Source organism: Epinephelus lanceolatus, chromosome 1 (assembly GCF_041903045.1).
Source record: "Epinephelus lanceolatus isolate andai-2023 chromosome 1, ASM4190304v1, whole genome shotgun sequence".
In the NCBI taxonomy this organism is placed as follows: Eukaryota; Metazoa; Chordata; class Actinopteri; order Perciformes; family Serranidae; genus Epinephelus; species Epinephelus lanceolatus.
The window spans coordinates 34,772,753-34,791,030 of NC_135734.1; the positions used below are offsets into that span (position 1 = coordinate 34,772,753).

An 18,278-nucleotide genomic window follows, 5' to 3' on the forward strand; every position below is an offset into this window, starting at 1 on the left:
AGTTTTTTATACTTAAAACAGAAATGTTTTAAATTGAATCAGGATGTCTGCTGACATGCAACATAAAATGCATAGATAGAAAATAACACATAGAAGTAATGCATGTAAATAAATAACCTCTGTGACACACTGGAAAACAGATATACAGAGTTACATAACTTTAACAACTACTAAGTTTGCCAGTGTAGGCTATCACTATGTGTTCTAGTTTGCGTACATTTTTGTCATTGTTTGGTGAATTTTGTTAGCTGTTTTTTGCTGTTACACAGAAAAATGCTTTTCCTTAATTGACCTTTTGCTAAGCCCCCGCCCCTTTGTAAGCATGGAGCCCACACTGTAACTAACTGCACACCCTGAAGAAATATTATCATATTTTTGGAAAAGTGAAACAGTGATTCCAGAGAGAAGCAGACAGAGGGGTCTACAGTCTGTGTTTGAAAGATATATCCAGGATGTCAAACTGACTCAGCAGCAACAACAGGTTAAAAAGACAAAGATAGTTAGAAGCTAAAGCCGAACTATAGGCTACAGATCACAGTGTAAAAGTGAACCACCACATCACTGCTGATCGACACAGAAGACAATGAATATAAAGGGAAACTTTGCTGATATTGAACCAGCTGTGTGGCATCACAGTGTGTGCAGATGAACAGTGTTTGGCTTTGCATCTTTGGTCCAGCACCCAGACCTCCGCCAGCACCCGGACCTCCGCTGCCGGACGTCAAACAACGCTCATCTGCACACAATGCGCTGACACACAGCTGGTTCAGCAAAGTTTCCCTGCTTCCCTTCACTGGTTCCTGTGCAGCAGGGTCGGCCTTTATTTCACTGTTATAATCATTACAAAGCAAAAGCAGCATGTGTATACATTCAGTAGGCTATATCTTCAGTAGCTAGCTAGCTAACCCTACACTTTTCAGGGTTTGATTTTGGTTTTGGAACGGGGAAGAAACGTATATCTTTTTCCAACCTCTCCAGGTAACGAGTGTCATTAATACACGACGTGCCCCAGGCACAACATTTAGCTCCAAATCCACAAAACCAGCCTGAAAATGAAGGAAATCTGAAACAACTTGGTGTAGCTGGTGCACCAGGCCGCTGGTCTGCATGTTTTTGAACCCTGCAGAGAACCAGGCTGTGTCCCTGTGTCCAGTCTGTATACTCAGCTAATTACTTGGTTTTGGTTCTAAACGTAGTGCACAAACATGAGAGTGGTATCGATCTCATCTAATTCTCAGCAAGAGAGAGAATAAGCACCCTTCTCAAAATGTTTAACGATTTCTTTAAAGCAGCTACAATACATTTATGATACCTGCTGTGCAAAACTAGCTGGTGAAGAAACAAGCATTTAGAGCTCAATATTTCTCTCAGGAGTAGAGACCAAAATTTGCCAAGTGGCCTGAAACATGACTAACAATACATGCTAATGTTGCTCTCTGTACAGTTTTGTGTTTACAGGTTTCTTGCTGGCCCTGAGCTACCACAAAAAAACACTTATCTCAGGTTTAAGGTATGGGGATGACAAAAGATGAGAACATAACAACACTGCAGCTGTCTGTAATCACAGAGAGGAGGAAAGACAGAAACATTTTGTACCTTTTGTAGGAACGTGGAGTGTGGGATTTAAGTGTCCTCCGCTGCCTCATTGTTCACTGCTGCAGTTTTGAAGTTTGCTGCAGCCTCTTTTTTTAATGCACTAACCATCTAATTATCACCAAGAGCGACACAACAAGCAAGCAAAGTAAAAACAACCTCTGTTGTCTGACTTTGCCAGTTTTACAGACGTGGATTAAATCGAGTCTAGGACTGAAAGACAACTAAGAAAAGTACTTTGTGTGATTACACTGATAACGCCAGCATGGGGGATTATTGGCATAACTCCTCTGCTATCACTCCTGCCCTGTATAACAACCAGAGTGTAATGACTCCAACTTCTGCCGCTCTTTTATAGCTTCTAAATGACTTCTAAATTGTCCTTTGCTTAATTATAGCAGTAATTGTTTGTCATTTTGTGTGTGTAGATGTTTGTGTGTGTTTATACTGCAGATGTGACGTTGCTGCTTCCAAGCTATTGAGTTGCAGTGAACTGAAATAATTAGTAGATGGGTGTTTGACAAGGAACAATATGATTAATCTCTCATACGGTCTCATAATCTGCTGACATTTCATGTCACTTTTAATGAATACATTTGAAATTACTTCTCAGTAATCATCACGCCCACTTTGCCGGTGGCAGTTCTGAGTGTTCAGAGGGTCAGAGGTCGTTCTCACCGTCAGCTCCAGCAGCTCGTTGAGCAGTCCGTTGCGTTTGCTCTGGAGGAAGGCGTTGGCGCTGCCGGACTTGGATATTCTTATCCTGGCCAGTCTGGCTTTCTGGGCGTGGGAAGAAGAAGAAGAGGTCACATCATCAGACAGGGTGGGCGGGAGGTCGGAGAAGATGACTAACACAGTATTTAATGGTAAGAATCTGCCAACTCATCATCCAGACTCTGTAGTAATTTTCACAGCTTCTACTGTACTGCTTTTACCCCCACAATTTTAGATTTTTACACCAAGACTGTCTCTAAGCATGAGTACAGAACTCTGTACTACATGGCCAAAATTATGTGGACACACAGAGCTCTGTGCAAATGTTATTCCAAACCAAACTCGGAAGATAATGTTTTTCATGGGACTTGTTTGTAGGGGTGTGAGAAACATTTGAATATCACAGTATTATGTTTTGTAACACTGAATCACTTCTCAAAAACACTATCACTTATATATATTATTAAATAATAGTTTACAGGCGAAAAATCATGGCAGTGTTTCATTTTGTGTTGTGCCCCTGACTGGCTAAATCCTTCAGTGTTGTAATCTATCTTCAGCCATTTGATTCTTCCACTCCGATGTAACAACATATCGCTAGCATAAACACAAATAACACAGGCCTATGAAACAGGCAGGGTCATAAAGGGCACACTGCTTGCTTTTTAAAAAAAAATTGTAATATCACACTATATTAAATCCTAACCTGTATCATGATTCGTACCGCATCACCAGATTCTTGCTAATACACAGCCCTACTTGTTTGTAAGCGTGAGCTTTGTCATGTTAAAACAGAAAAGGGCCTTCCACAAACTTTTGCCAGGAAGGTGGAAGCACACTACTGTCTAAATAGTTATATTAAAGTATTTTTTTATTATTTGTTATTAAATGGCCAAGCCCAACCCATGACAAACAGCCCCAGACCAAAAGGTACACAAGAATAAGAGGACTATAACTCAAACAGCTTGTAAATTCATTATTTGAACTCTGCTGCTTGGTCAGTCCCCCTTGGCATCACATACGGATGCACCATGCACCCCTCCAGCTAACTTCAATGGAAACCCTCTACGTCATTATCACATGTTCAGAGCAGCAGATGTAGCTTAAAGAGTGAGAAAGTCTGTCTTGGAAAAGGGGTGATGGAAGGGTCCAACAGGCACAGGACTTTCATACAGGACACTAACAGCAGTCTCCTGGTTCAAACTAAAAGTCAGTGTTGAGTTATTTTGTCAGGTGTCGTTAGTCACGTGAATCGACTCGCCTCATCAACCGCAGTCTTTTCCTTACCATAACCACAATGTTTTGTTGCATAAACTTAACTACAGACCCCTTCTGTGTTAAGATACCACACAAAATGCGCAGCAAAAGGATAATCATAATATATCAACATTCTCTGGTTCCAACTTTACCAATGTGACTATCAGTTGCTTTTTTATTGTCTTATGTTTCAGGAAACTTAATCTCTGTGGCTTTTGGACTACTGGTTGCATAAAACAAGACATTTGAAGACATCACCTTGGGATTTATGAACTTGTGATTGACACAAAACAACCAACTGATTAATCGTCAAAGACAAAACAAGTGGAATAAAGATTAATTGATTGCCAAAATAATTGCCAGTTGTAGCCCGAATGAGGAAACGGGTGTCCACATGCTAGATACAGAATAAAACAGATCAAAAGTAGATTTTTCTTCAAAAAACTCACTGAAACAAAAGCAGATGAATCTCACATAGATGTTATTAGATGTGATTTAATTTCTTTGTTTACCCTTACATCTGTAAAAAATCAGTCTTCCTGTTTTGTGATGCTGTTATTTGATTTGTTCTGCCTTGTCTTGTTCCATTGATACTTTGTTTTTATAAATTGCTGTTTGTTTCTTAAAAAAATTTCCGTCAACTCAATAAGGGTCCAAATAAACTATGAAGAAGTTTCTTTCTTTCAAGTGTCTTTGAAGCTGTATTTTTTGTGAGTCCTTTGTCTAAAATATTTCAGTTTGATCCTTTCCAAATAGGAAAATTAAGCAGAAAAAAAACAATTTAAAAACAAAAATACTAAAGCTATGAAAAATGTAACAGCAATATAAAGCAAAGCCAGCCTGCTGACGTCGTCGTCAGTAACTGAGACACATCTAATGGACAGTTTAAAGCATAAGTGCAGATTCTGCCCATATGAGACAGAAGAATTTACAACAATGCAGCTGTCTGCTGAATATAAAGTGTTCAAAGCCAGTTTGCCTACAATGACGGGAAGCAAAAAGATAAAAGTGCTAACTCCTCCAAAAGATAGACTGACTGTGATAACTGAACACAGCGAGGGAGACAGACAGGAAATGAGAGAGAAATCGTACTGGGAATTTCTTAAAATGAAGAGGATATTAGGACGACTCTGTTATATACCTCTGCCTGAAGTGCTTCTGGACACGTAAGGTGAGCGATTTCTTCAACCTTGTCCCACTCCTCTCTCTCTCTCCCTGATAAGTGCATTTCAGAAACAGGAGACAGGCAGAGCAATATCTGCTTCCCAGACGCGAATCAAAAGTAATGGAATTAGTTTGGATGCTTCAGAAATTGTCCGTCAGACTGTAGATACCTGTGAAGGTTTGAGGAATGCTAGAGACTGAGATGTAATAATAATGATTGTGTATGTACGTGCACAGGATGTGAAATGGAGAGGACAAGGAGGGAGAAGAGGAGACAACCGCCGACTGCTCCTTTCTGCGTTGCTTCAACTAAAGTGTGAATGGATTTGAAAGGGAAAGTGCTGTCGAGGGCCGCCTGCTTCTCTTATTGATCAAAAGCTCGACTTGACACAGAAAGAAAAAATATGAAAGAATAACTAACTCTGATCCTACTGATGTGGTGATGAGTGCTCCTTCTTCTCTGATGGTCTATTGAGTCCAAATGGTTGTCTAAGGACTCTCCACTCTGAGCTGATGAAATTCTGAATTTGATTTTGGAGCCCAGACGTGTTAAATGAATCACAAGTCTGAAGCCCACTTTAGACCAAAGATTTGCAACAAGATGAAACTGTTTTAAGAACGTTTCAACATAAGCTGGCTATATTAAAATGGACAACATTCCAGTTTCACAGAAGTGAAGACAAAACATCTTGATTGCCCCTGGTAGATGGCTGCAGTATTGGTCATAAACCCTGCCCTCTCCATGTTAAGTGGGATTTATACTTGTACATCAGCTCTATGAAAAGCCTACGCTGTAGCCTACACATGTGGCCTACGCCACTGTTAGCATTTATAGTTGTGTGGTGCCAAAACACTAAGCGGCAGCAGGGTTCCTGTGAAGTGCTGCAAAGTTTAATTGATTCAAAACACACCTAAAACACACATTAAACATGGCTTAATAGAGACAGTTTCAAACACAAGTACACACATCAGCTTCACTATAACTCGCAGCATTCACAGACAAAGCATTTGTCTTTTGCTGGACACATTTTCCCCACAAATACAACATGCTAATGTTTTTAGCACAAGCCTATGGCATTTTACATTGTATAAATTAGCCTAGTGGCTAACAGACTTTTCTTCTACTCATATGAAGCCAGGGACAACAGCAACATTTAACAAACATAATTTTACAAAATTCAGCTCCATTACAACTCACAATGTTCACCGACAAAACAATTGTCTGATGCTAAACAGGTTTTCCAAACATATGTATATATCTATGCCGACGCAGAGCCTACACTGTAGGTATGGCGTCAATTCGACTCATAAGTATAAATCCCACATTAGCAGGTGAGACATGGGTCAAACTTAAAAAAATCAAAGTACGTGTCAAATAAATTTTTCCCAACGTTGTTTTCTGTCATTTTAAGTAGTTCTTACCACACTGATGTTTGATCAATGCTCACTTTCTTATAAGTTTGGTTTTAATTAGTTATTTGATGCTATTTCATCAAAAATGGACTTTGATGTCATGGCTGACAGCTGTGTGTGCCAGTTGCTGTGCTCTCCATCAGAGGCGCTGCTCGGGATTGGTTGGACAGATGCACTTGTGGGAACTCGTTACTCGACACTACTACTACGCACACTCTGGCTCCAAATGACATCAACAGAGCAAGATGGCAGTGCCCATGTCCGGGATACTTAAGCTATATTTCTTGTACAGTACAGACAGCTGGGGACGGTTGTCCATCTTTATATACAGTCTGTGCCTGCGACTCAGCTTGCCAAGTCACCAGTGGGTGGTTTTAGAACGTGAGGCACGTCACGAGTTTTTAGAAGGAAGGAGAAGCACAGTTTTATTAGCCATTCGCCTTGTGGAATGCTGTCTCAATAGTCAGAGCTTTCACTGCTGATTAAAGATGATACCAACTCCTCTAAACGACAGAACCACTCCGGGAATACATGGGAGAAACTGATAGAGGAGCGGAGATCTCCTGTCTCAGCATTAATTTGTCTAAGCCCCCTGGGGATTCTGCTGAAGCACCAACGGACGGCTCCAAATTTTCAGTCCTCTTGTTTTTTTCTCAAGTCTTTTAGCAGTTTCATGAGTGCTAAAAAATGCAACTGTAGCAAGTATCTTTGTCATTCATATTTTAAAACACTACGAATTACATGTATATCCAGCTGCAAACAAAAAAAAAGCCTGGAAAGCTAAAGTTAGAACAAAAGTAAAGTGAGTCATTGATACAGAAGCAATGCACTGTCTCTTCTAGTTGCATAAGAGTAAACCGGCAGGTTTTTCAGAACACTGCAGACCGACGCATTGCAAGTACTTGAAAATCTGAACCTGCTCATCATGAATATTTGGTCTGAACTGGGCTTAATGCCAAGTAAAGTCCAGGTAAATACAACCAAGTGTCAGGTCAATATTTTAAGGATAAGGCTGATGTTTAATCTGTAATCTTTTTGATCTTTTTGACCACATGGATAAAAAATTAAAGCAACAATGGGTTAGTTTGTCTCTTTGTCTCTCCTGTGGCTCTCAACCTTGAGCCCATCCATTCCTACTCAAGAGGGGCATTTTTAAAGGGATATTCTGGTGATTTTATATTGCGTATCCATGAATAGGAACTTGTGGGCACATGGAAATCAAAACAAAGCATTCACAGATTATGCATGCATGTACAAGTGTTGGTAAAGATTCTCAGTCATCCAGGGCATGGTAATCGTAAGTGCTGTATCATAGGACTTGCTTGAGTTGCTTCAAGAAACTCAAGCAAGTCCAGTTGCCCATGATACAGCACATGTTGTGTTTGGATTTCCATGAGCCCATGAATGGATGCAAGACATTGGGATAATGCTGCACAGGAATCTTCTAAAAATTTTGTCAGATGTTTTCTATTGTCTTTCGGCATCTGTCAAAGTCTGATCGCACTGATATTCAATTTTTGGGTTTTTCTGCTCTCCTGAACACCACTTTTTCTGGGACCAGGGGGTAGGTACTAAATATATATACAATCTATATAGTTTTTAGGTGAACTATTCTGTAATATTAAGCTGCAAAGATGCTGGATCAAACATTTCCCATTATGCAACCAATAGCATCTTTTTTTGTAAATATCTTTTACTGATTTTCAATGTCTTTATCCCACAAAGATACAAAACATGTATATTTAACATCAATCCAACCATTCCTCCCCTGACTATAAAGACACACTGCTCATTATATATACAGACAACTTGAAAGCAGAATCGCTACCACCCTGCCCACCCATCCATAGGATTACAGGTTACAACATACATTCATGTAAAGGTGGATTGCTCTCTGCCATTGTGCAACATTGAGGACTTCCTGTATCCAAAAAGTCCAAAGTCCATATCTTGATAAAGGTTGAGAGGACCCTTTGAGTGTGTATTTGATGTCTTCTAACTTTAAGAAGTACATAACTTCTCTGACCCAATGAGAAAAGGATGGGGGAACGTGTTGCTTCCAATTTAGAAGGATCAAACATCTTGCCAGGAGAGCAGTGGAAGCTGTAACCACGTGGGCTTTGTTTGGTAAGATAGCATGCGATTCCTTTAAAAATACTCATCCAAAAGGTGGAGAGGTTTGGACGTAACCAGAACATGTATTATGTCTGCTGGCTGGCCAACCAATAGCATCTTTAAGTTAGCCTCTTCCTGCCTGGTACTGTTCCTCATCTTTTAAATGCAAGCTTTCTGTTTTTCCGTTTTCCCTTCAGCACCAATAGACATTATGCAATGTTCTTCATAGGTTAAATAGATGAGTAAATTGACCTCTGTGTAAATTTGGTGGAAATCCCTTTTTAAAACAGGTCACAAAAAGGCTAAATCATTTATTGAGTGATCATAGTATTGAAATACCATGTCATCAGCTCCACTTGTGTGTCTCACTGATGCGTCTTTTAAAAGTTTCTGGACAACAATTGAGGGTGATGAGGAAGTATTTCATGGCTGGAGAACTTTACTCTAAAATTACAGTCTGTTCAGAGACAGGCCTAATGGCCTCCTCAACGCTCTGTCCAAAGCCAGGTGATGATGGATTCTTGTGATTTTCCTTTCTTTTTTTTTTTATCTACGGTCTTGGTTGATCGAGCAAATCAAGCCTATATGCTCCAGCATTACCACCCACAGTCCGACAGGCAGACAGCCAGACTGCAGCAGTCCAGTGAAAAAGGCACGAAATGTTCACCTCTAAGACAAGTGAGCCTTGAAACCACTGCATATAGAGACCTTTTCCTTTTTTCCTTTACCCCAATCAGCCTCCTTCATACTTTCACTCTCTACTTTCTAAGACCATCTCCTTCGGTTTCTCTGTCTCTCTTTCCCTCTCACGGCTGACCTCCTTCTCTCCTTCCTCTCTTGGTCCCATCGTCTTGTTTTGCCCTCACGTCTCCTGTGTCTTTTTTTTTTTTTTTTAAACTTCCTCAACAACCTGCCATCTCTCAGTGCGGCTCCACTTGACTTTGCTGTCCCATTACCGGTGTGACCTCAGTCCATTTACTGCCTCGACACTCACAGACACTCTGATGGCGGCTACCCTGCACCGCTTTGTTGTGCAGTAATAAAAAAACCCTGTCTTCTTCCTTCGGGGAAGTTTTCTTTTCCACATATCAGGAAATCCGGAACATTATCAGGGGTTGTCTCTCTTGCTAGTTATGCCATCTGTGGGTGACGGAATGAAGAAGCGGCGACACTGCTCTCTACACTGAGGCCCACACACGCTCTGCACAGAACTTGGTAGGGAACGACTATCATTAAATCCAATTTAGATTCTCTACCTTCTATTTTCTGACTGTGAAGCTACAATGGGTACATGAGAGGACCTTTTTGTAAAGTCAAATCCCCAGTTGACTACATAATTGTAATGGGAGCCTGGAGCAGCCTGTTGTTAGAGAAGAATGAAGACGAATGAGACCTGGAGAGGGAGGGAAGGCCAGGAGTAATAGAGGGAGGAAGAATGGATGCAATCTTCTCTACTTTCCTGCTCTCTCCAGTCTTAAACTCCTACTGTAGGGAAACAATGGGGCGTATATGGCCATACGAGTTTTTTTTCTGTACATTCTGAGTAAAAATAGCTCACAGGTGCAGGGTAAATGTGTTGGTGACTTGCTAACCTTTAAAAATTGTTTGCCTTTTCCAGATGAACACAAGGTAAGAACAGAAAATTACACTGACAAATCCAACAAAGCAACTCCTGCACGCTGAGCTCAAGGTTTCTACTGTACCTACAAAATGTACTTTACTGGGTTGGTAAAAGATTTTCTCAGTGTAAGAAGATCACAAAGAAACAAGAGAACAAAGATGAACCTTTCTGTAGCTTTTACTGCATGTGTTTTGTCAATTTATATTTATGAAATGGATAGCTCCGGTCCTTGATTATGATTGGGTGAGACACACATCCAAAGCGGTTGTAAAATACTCTATAAACACACAGCTGTGACCGAGGGCAACCGCCAACTGAAGCCAGAATCATTTATCATCCTCTTGGACAAGCACACAACACTGTCATTCAATAAATGCACAAAAACCTACAAATATACCAGTCAAAGAAACCAAGAGACTTATGGGGATTTAAGTTTGAGCAGCCAGGGACCCCAATGTGTCCAGTCACTTTCAAACAGGATAAACTACACCAACGATCTATGGTAAGTTATCGATGTAACTTGAGCTAGCAGACGAGACTGTTGTTCACATCCTGAAGTCAATGTATGCTAGTATGTGTGGCGGGCTACATTAGTGACATAAGTGACAAAACTACTTATTTAATGCCAAACCATGATGTGTTTCCCAGACCTAACCACATGATTGTGTTGTCTAAACCTAACCATGAAATTTTGACGTAGAACTGTGACCGTTTCATGACGTTGAGGATGTGTTTAAAACGGCAACCTTTAGAATTATCATTTTGGGGCCGGTCATGTAAGCCATTTTGGAAGTTAGTGAAAATCAACGTATTCTGTTGGTTAGGTATAATGCTGGGTTCACACTACATAGGCTACTGTAACATTTTTGTCTGCCCTGACAGTCACTATGTCAGATTACACGATTGCACTGTCATAAAATTGTGCCGCGACGTGGCCGACAGACATGACAGACCACATGTTGGTCTATGACCAATCATCCGTGGTTGTTGTTCACGATGTGTGTGATGTCATCAGGTTATTCGTGTCCTATTTTTATTACTTTTACTGTTATTTCAGTCACTGTGTCTGTTCATGTCCCAGCCGAAATGTTGTAGTAACGTAAAATGCACCACCAGATGGCAGGAGCTACATCTACATTTACATCTGAAGTACCGTAATGTGCAAGTCACTGAATCCTCCACAACAAGTTCTTGCAAATGTTTCACAATAAAAGCCTATTTAGAAAATTGAGGGATTCTCGCAGCCCAGGTTATAAGGGGCTTTTAATTTGAAACAGAACAGGAAGTGTTGAGTTTGAAATGACGGCGCGATACAGTACCTTTATCAAGGCAAATGAGAGCAGATAAAAAGTAAAAATATAAAAATACAGAGGGAATAATAAATAAAGGACTATTTATAATGTAGTCTGTGTCAAATGAAGCTGGTAGCCTCTGGTGTTGTGGTGAGTAAAAGCCCCGCCACTATTTTTAAATTTTCTTACTTTATGTCCGTCTCCATTATAAAGAAATAACATTCTTTGCTATCTTGATGCTAATGGCAGTACTCACCAGGTTGCTAATGTGCCTCTGCTATTTCACACCATCATTTTTCGCTTTTTATTCTGTCATGGTAACATCCCTAGAGGAAATATCAAAAAGGCTGGGGTGTTTTTGTGCACTGTGTTCCTATTGTTCAAAGTGGCAGCTGTGACGGGAGAAGTTGTGAACGACAAACAGAAAATCAAACATGCTAGACTTTCTGTCGGAACGTTGTGAGGCGTCCCACACGTGGCGTCGGTTGTCGTTTACTATGACACACTACATGAGATGGATTATTGTGTATGACACTCGTTGTCATTCATGATCCATGCCGACACTGTACAACACTAAGTAGTGCAACGATCGGGCTGATATCGTGTAGTGTGAACCTGGCATAGTGAGCGTTGCCTAACATTAGGTATACTGTGGCATCTTTTCATCTGCGTCTGTGTGTTGTTTGGCAACCATTCTGCTAAATGTTGCTGAAAAACTACATTTCTTGGCCTTATTGTTATTCTTAATTGTTATCCATAAATTATTCAATTTTTTGTTGCTGTGTTTATTCTATGAAACATTGGCAAATTTATGTAGTAACCATTTCATAAAAGCAATAACTCTGCGGGGCATCGGTGGCTTGGTGGTGGAGCGGGCGCCCCGTGTGCAGGGCTGTTGCCGCGGCGGCCCGGGTTCAACTCCAGCCTGTGGCCCTTTGCTGCGTGTCACTCCCTCTCTCTCTCCCCCTTCACACTTGTCTGTCCTATCAAATAAAGGTTAAAAAATGGCCCAAAAAAAAAATTTAAAAGCAATAACTCTGCTCCACATCACTCCTAACAATGCCCCTTAGTTGATCTAAAATCAGTGTGAACTATGTCCTGTCGTGACTTATTGCCTAATTAATTAATTCTTATAATAATTTACATGAAATGTTTACTTTGGGATAAATACATTTCAATCATATTTTTCTGAAAATGTTCTTTATTTTTCTTTTAACTAACTACTCACTATGTGAATGCTTAGCAATTTTCCAATTCTAGTAATGTGCTTCAAACTTAATTTTTAACTTCAGCAGCAGCTGAGAAAAACAATCTCACAAAAAGCTCTCAGTTCAGTTTTTCATTATCCTGATGATCTCTTTCAGAACTTCTCGAACATACTGGTTTAAAAGCTGTTGCTCCACCTGCTGTTTCCAAGAGCAAAAATTAACTTTAAATTTCAGTATCTAAAACTATAATAAATATTTTATATAAACAATGGTACTTGTATGTGAAGGGGGGGCGCTGGTAGTGATGACACCATGTCACCAGACTCCGCAGTTTCCTGAGCTTTATAGACCTCTCTCAGCTTATTGTTTTCATATTACAGCCCACAGCTGAACTCTCCTGGTTCACTCTCACTGCTCTTATCAGTGTTGTTATCTGCATAAACAGAACTTTTCACAGATGCCTAAAAACCCACTCTACCTGCCCAACACCAACAGACTGACGATGTTTACTAATCTGTTAGAGTAAATGCTACAGTCTGACCTACTCACTGCCCCATCTGTTTACTTTACTGATTCAAAGAACATTACAACAGATTAATGTTAGTCCAATATGTACGTTTTGGAAACACACCAGGCAAGCGTTGGTTTTTAAAATGTCGATACTGGTGCGGCAGCATTTTCCATTTGTGGTCCCTCTTGAGTGCAGCAAAAAAAGCTGCATTAAAATGTAATTTCTTTTTAATTTTCATTTAACAGCTCAATAATGCTTTATAAATTAATTCCTCATTTACAGTGGGTTGTGTATCCCAGAGTTTCTCCTCGCTCATTTAATGGGGCAGATGAACCAGAGGAGACGCTTACTCAAAACAAAGATGGATTTCTACTGAAGAGTTTTACTGTCCCGTCGTGGTCTAAAACACATTTTACAACCACTGCTAGAAATTAGGAAAATGAAAATTTCCATCAGGGGAAATCCTCAGAATCCATATAAACAACAGTTTGTGGTGCAGAGTACTAAATGACCAACAGAAATGCTGCTGGGTGCATCAGTTTGGAACAAGGCTGTTTTTGATGCTCTGAACTTAAACTTAAGATTTTGTATCTGTGTTTGAATATTCAAGCCAGTGGCACCAGCAGCTGTAACAACATCGTATTTTGGCTTAAAATACCCTGTTTGATAGTTACAAACACAGCTATACATGACCAAAACCCGCGTTAAAAAATACTTGCTTTTGTTGGTCTTAAACAGTAGTCTGCTGCTGCCATCTCATGTAGGCGTTATGCCATCCACCTTTCCATCCAGCACCTGATGAGAAACTATGAGTGCACGATATATATCGACCAATAATGGAGCATTTTTCTAAATATGCATTATTCTGCTAATTTAAAGAGGCACCAGATAGGATTCAGGTTTTGTTAGCATGGCGCCACCTAGCGTCAGCAGTGTTGCTCGCACTGTCGCAAAGACCAAATTGACCGTGGGGATCAGAGATAATCATGTCTTGTAGGCTGTAAAATGTAGGCCGTAAAGCAGAGTAGAATGTAGAATGAGAAGGTGTGTGGACACTATACTAAATAAATGAGTAAAGAGACCAAGCAACAATTATCAGATTTATCTGAAGAAAAAAACAAATAGTAATGCAAATAATTATACCAGAATGCACAGTACCAGTACAAACAACTCACAGTAAATTATACCAATATGTACAGTATCAGTACAAACAACAGTAGACACGTAAGGGATAATGTATAGTGAGCCGGTGACTGTTGAAAAATAACTCCCGACAGGGGAATGGAACCCCGACGTGCAGTGGAGTTATTTTTCAATTGTCACCGGCTCACTATACATTATCCTGCTTAGAACATGGCTAAAACATTCAAATGTTACAACTGGCATCAATATTATTAAACTGCTGGCAGAGTGTATTGACAGGGGAGAGGTGTTCACCAGACAAAGGGGAGCTGAGGAGAGGATTTTACTCCACTTCTCCCGGTCGGAGAGGCTGGGTGCCCAGTAGCTGCAGCGGCGGCGGTGGGGTGGTGGATGTAATCGCTGTCCGAGGGCTGCCTTAGAATGGCAACGAGGATGTCAGCCGACCAACACTCGCTACCCGGTCCCTGGTTGCAGCGATTTGCGATGCTGGCCAGCTAGGAATGAACTAGCAGCCAGTACAGTACAGTACAGTCCTCTCTTGGCTAGCTAACATTTAGCTGGGTTACTTACTGATTCATTAGAAAGAAAGCTAGCTGGACATGGGTTTTGAAGCCTCTTTGGTCACAGAGCTCCCTCCATCTCTTGAATACCTGATTGAGGTTTACTTTTGTTTTTCCTCTTCTTTTATCACTCTCCTTTTTGTGCATCCTCGCCTCCTCAGACAGAGGAGCAATTATTTTCTTTTGGGAGGCCGTTTTTCACTTATCTCCAAACTTTGTCCGTCTGCCATTGTGCTCCTGACTCAACTATCTCATGCCCCAGCCAGTTCCTCATAAGGACCAGCTCCAGTCCCTGATTGGCTGACCGACCAGTTTGGCAATACATGACGCCTTTCCTGCCGTAAAGCAAATTTTTTTCCCGCGAAAATTCGTCCCCAGTGGCAGAAACGTATTGCAAAAATTGCAAAGCCATTAAGTAACCTATGTAAACGCTGATAGTCTGATTTTACTGTGTATACTACCCTGTGCAACCCACATTATTTTCATAATGATATATATAGGCAAAAATGCTGTCTGTTGCTTCTTTAAATTATAGGTGATAAAGTCTGCCTTGCCATTCTTGAACTACATTTTCTATGACAGTCTGTCTGTTGCTAGGCAACAATTCATTCATGCCCATATACACCTATTGGTGTCAAAACATACTGTAAAGGTGGAGTCTACAGCTGTGTCTCAATTCAGCGGCTGCAGCCTTCGAAAGCTGCATTTGAAGAGAGATTGTGTCACATCAGGGCGACCAAGGATGTCCTATTTCGAAGGCTTCTTTCAAATTTGGCTGAGAAATGCAGCCTTCTTTTCCAGCATTTGGAGGATGCAATGGATGAATCCTTCCTGGCCCAGCCTATCCCAAGATACACTGCGCACCGGTGACAATTATATATTAAGGTAAGTTAACTATGATTGTTGACTAGCTAACGGTTAACTGTTGTTAACATTACTATTAGCTAAAAGCACACAGCGTAAACAATCTTATTTAATAAGTTTACCTGAAAACGGTTCATCAGCCTGAAACTATATATATATATATATATGTATATGTGTGTATATATATATATATATATATATGTATATATATATATATATATATACATATATATATATATATACATATATATGGCGGTGTCTCCGGCAGTGAATCATCTCAAGTATTATATTAAAAAAATACATATATAAGAACAATCTCTGGGTCCATGATTTGGGGCTAACTAATTTACTAGCTTACTCCTTCTTTTGTCAAGCACAGCTGGTTGCTAGGTAACAGCAACGCCAACTGGTCGGGGTGAGGACAACTGGTGACGCAACCAGGAAATCCTCTACAGATTAGAACGGTTTGGCTGATGCGGTCTTCAGAGAACACGGCCGATGTCGACTGCAAAGGCCGCGGTCTTCAAAGGCTGCAGCCCCTGAATAGCTTATATAGACATAGCTTATGATTCTTGAGAAAGACTCATGTCAATAGAACTCAAAACCAAAACACATACAAATGGACTTTGCCATGGCAATGACAGTAACAGCTGGACAGCCATCTGATCAGAAGTAGATATGATAGAACACAGCATCTGCTGCCCGAGGGTGAAATCAATTAATCAAGTAACGTTACACAGACGAAAACGTGAAATTCCATGGGAAATAATGTGAGTTTTTTTTTTTTTTTTTTTCTTGTACCAAGTTTGCGAAGTAATATATCCGACATTATTTCAGTGTTTTCCACAGAATTAGTTTCTATTTGTGGTAGTGGCAGAGAGACATGGACTGTCAGTTAGCCTTCAGTACGCCACTGTAGCAGCTAGAATTCAGCCAAAGCAAACCCCAGCTTCAGGGGTCTAATCCTGGACTGTAATGATTCCCTGTCAGCCAGACCGGCAACTGTTTATTGCTAGTTCGACCAAGCGCTGCCACTGGCAACCAGCCCCCTGTGACCGCCGACAGTGGGGTCTCGGAGGGCTGCTATTCCCTCTCCTTCCAGCTAGTTAAGCTAAGCTGAAAAATCATGACAACAGTTTATGAAGAAATCTTATTTGCAATGAGAGCACCAACATTTTCATTTGTTTTTTTTAAGTGTTATTTAAAAAATATTAGAAAGTGTCATAATTTAAAAGCAGTAAACACTCTGATTGCAGAAAATATTTAGTAACATGATTTCAGTGCATTATCCATCACGTGCAGCTGTGTAGCCTATTGTCAAACTGTTTTTATGGTAAACATACTTTGATTTATTTCATTTCCTCTGAAAAGGTGCAGCGGCTATATGCAATATAAGAGAAACTGGTGTGTATCTACCTTTTTACCCCCCACTCCCTGGTCAAAAGGAGCCAGACTGAGCCACATGAAGGTGTAAAGGAGTTCAGTTCACTGTCTGAACTGGGAATAAATCCCATTTTACTTATGCTGATTCAAGGCAATATATTAATGAGAAAACCAGCCACACAGGATTCTTATATCACTATGGATTCAAACCAGACCTTTCCCTCCTCAATGAGCTATCAGCAGCTGCTCTCTAACTTAATAGCGCTCTTATCTCGCACGGTAGAAAAGGTCAAGCCCAATGGGTGAGTGTAGTGAGTGGATAGCTAACATTTAGTACTTGGATTTAAAGTGTGTGTGTTAGAGACAGAGAGATAGGGAGTGTGTGTGCATGTGTGGAAGGACGTTGAATAATGTGGGTCTGAAGGGCAAAACATCTCCTTTGTGTGTGTGTAATAGCGTTGAAAAATGTGGGATGATGTAGGTTGAGGGACGGCAAATTGCAGTGCAGACCTACGATTCTTAATTGGGGTCAATCCTTTTCACCATCACCTTTTTTCAAGTTTGTAAAATGTGTCATCTGTCTTTTTCATGAAAAGAAAGTTATCAGTCATGAAGATCTGTTCACCCTCTGTCATTAATTTAATGATCTGAATTATATAAATTGGAAAAAAAAGACCTTTAAGAGGTTTCCAGGAATCATCAGTATCCACCCACTCTGTGTTTTTACTCAACACTTCAACCTCCCATTCATTGTTATGAACGTAATGACACCTAATAATCCTGTGGTGCTTTCGCCTTTTGAAAAGCAGCAGCCTGCACTACTACTGGTCAGGTAATATGTACATACACACGCTCCAACACAAACACACTTATTGAACCCACACATAACTCTCTAATCTGCCTGTTGGGGCAGATGGAATAAAATAAAGACACTGACTTTTACCTTCTGAGCCCGCCGTTTGTCCGCTCTCTGGTTCTGGTGGTAGATGCGACTGAAGTTGGAGACGATAACGGGGACGGGCAGAGCGATCACCAGCACGCCGCTTAGGGAGCAGATGGAGCCGAAGATCTTCCCGGCGATCGTCTTTGGCACCATGTCTCCATACCTACGAAAGAGACAGATGGAGAGTTTAGACAAAGTGCTGACACAGATACAGGGTTCAGACTCAGGATGCACTAGGTAAGGTAACAAAAAGGTCTTTGCCCATTGGATGAGGCAGAGAAACCGGCCTATCAAAAGATAGGATAGAGTTTTTGAAAACACCTTGACATTGTGGTGCCAGAAATAAATAAAAACAGTGGCTGTGACAGTGGGAGCCCCCACTCCAAGACAGGCAGGGGTTCTTAAGAAAAAACACCACAGGGTCCACATGGATCAGAAGAGACTAATTAATTACCATCATGTATCAAAGCTACAGGTGCTCAATAATCACATCACCT

At 40.7% G+C, this 18,278-nt stretch overlaps 1 protein-coding gene across 4 annotated transcripts in view; it reads right to left on the reverse strand.

Annotated features, from left to right (window-relative positions):
* LOC117256373 (A-type voltage-gated potassium channel KCND3-like) overlaps window positions 1-18,278 on the reverse strand; it is a 153,190-nt gene that overhangs the window by 14,895 nt on the left and 120,017 nt on the right. For 2 of the 4 annotated variants that reach the window (XM_033625756.2, XM_033625753.2), the window contains exons 3-4: window positions 17,782-17,944; window positions 2,272-2,373 (exon numbers count right to left, since the gene is read on the reverse strand). In XM_033625756.2, the coding sequence (XP_033481647.2) occupies window positions 2,272-2,373; window positions 17,782-17,944 (265 nt within the window). Of the gene's footprint in view, window positions 1-2,271; window positions 2,374-17,775; window positions 17,945-18,278 lie in introns of all 4 variants that reach the window. The other 2 variants (XM_033625754.2, XM_033625752.2) reach the window with 1 other exon arrangement.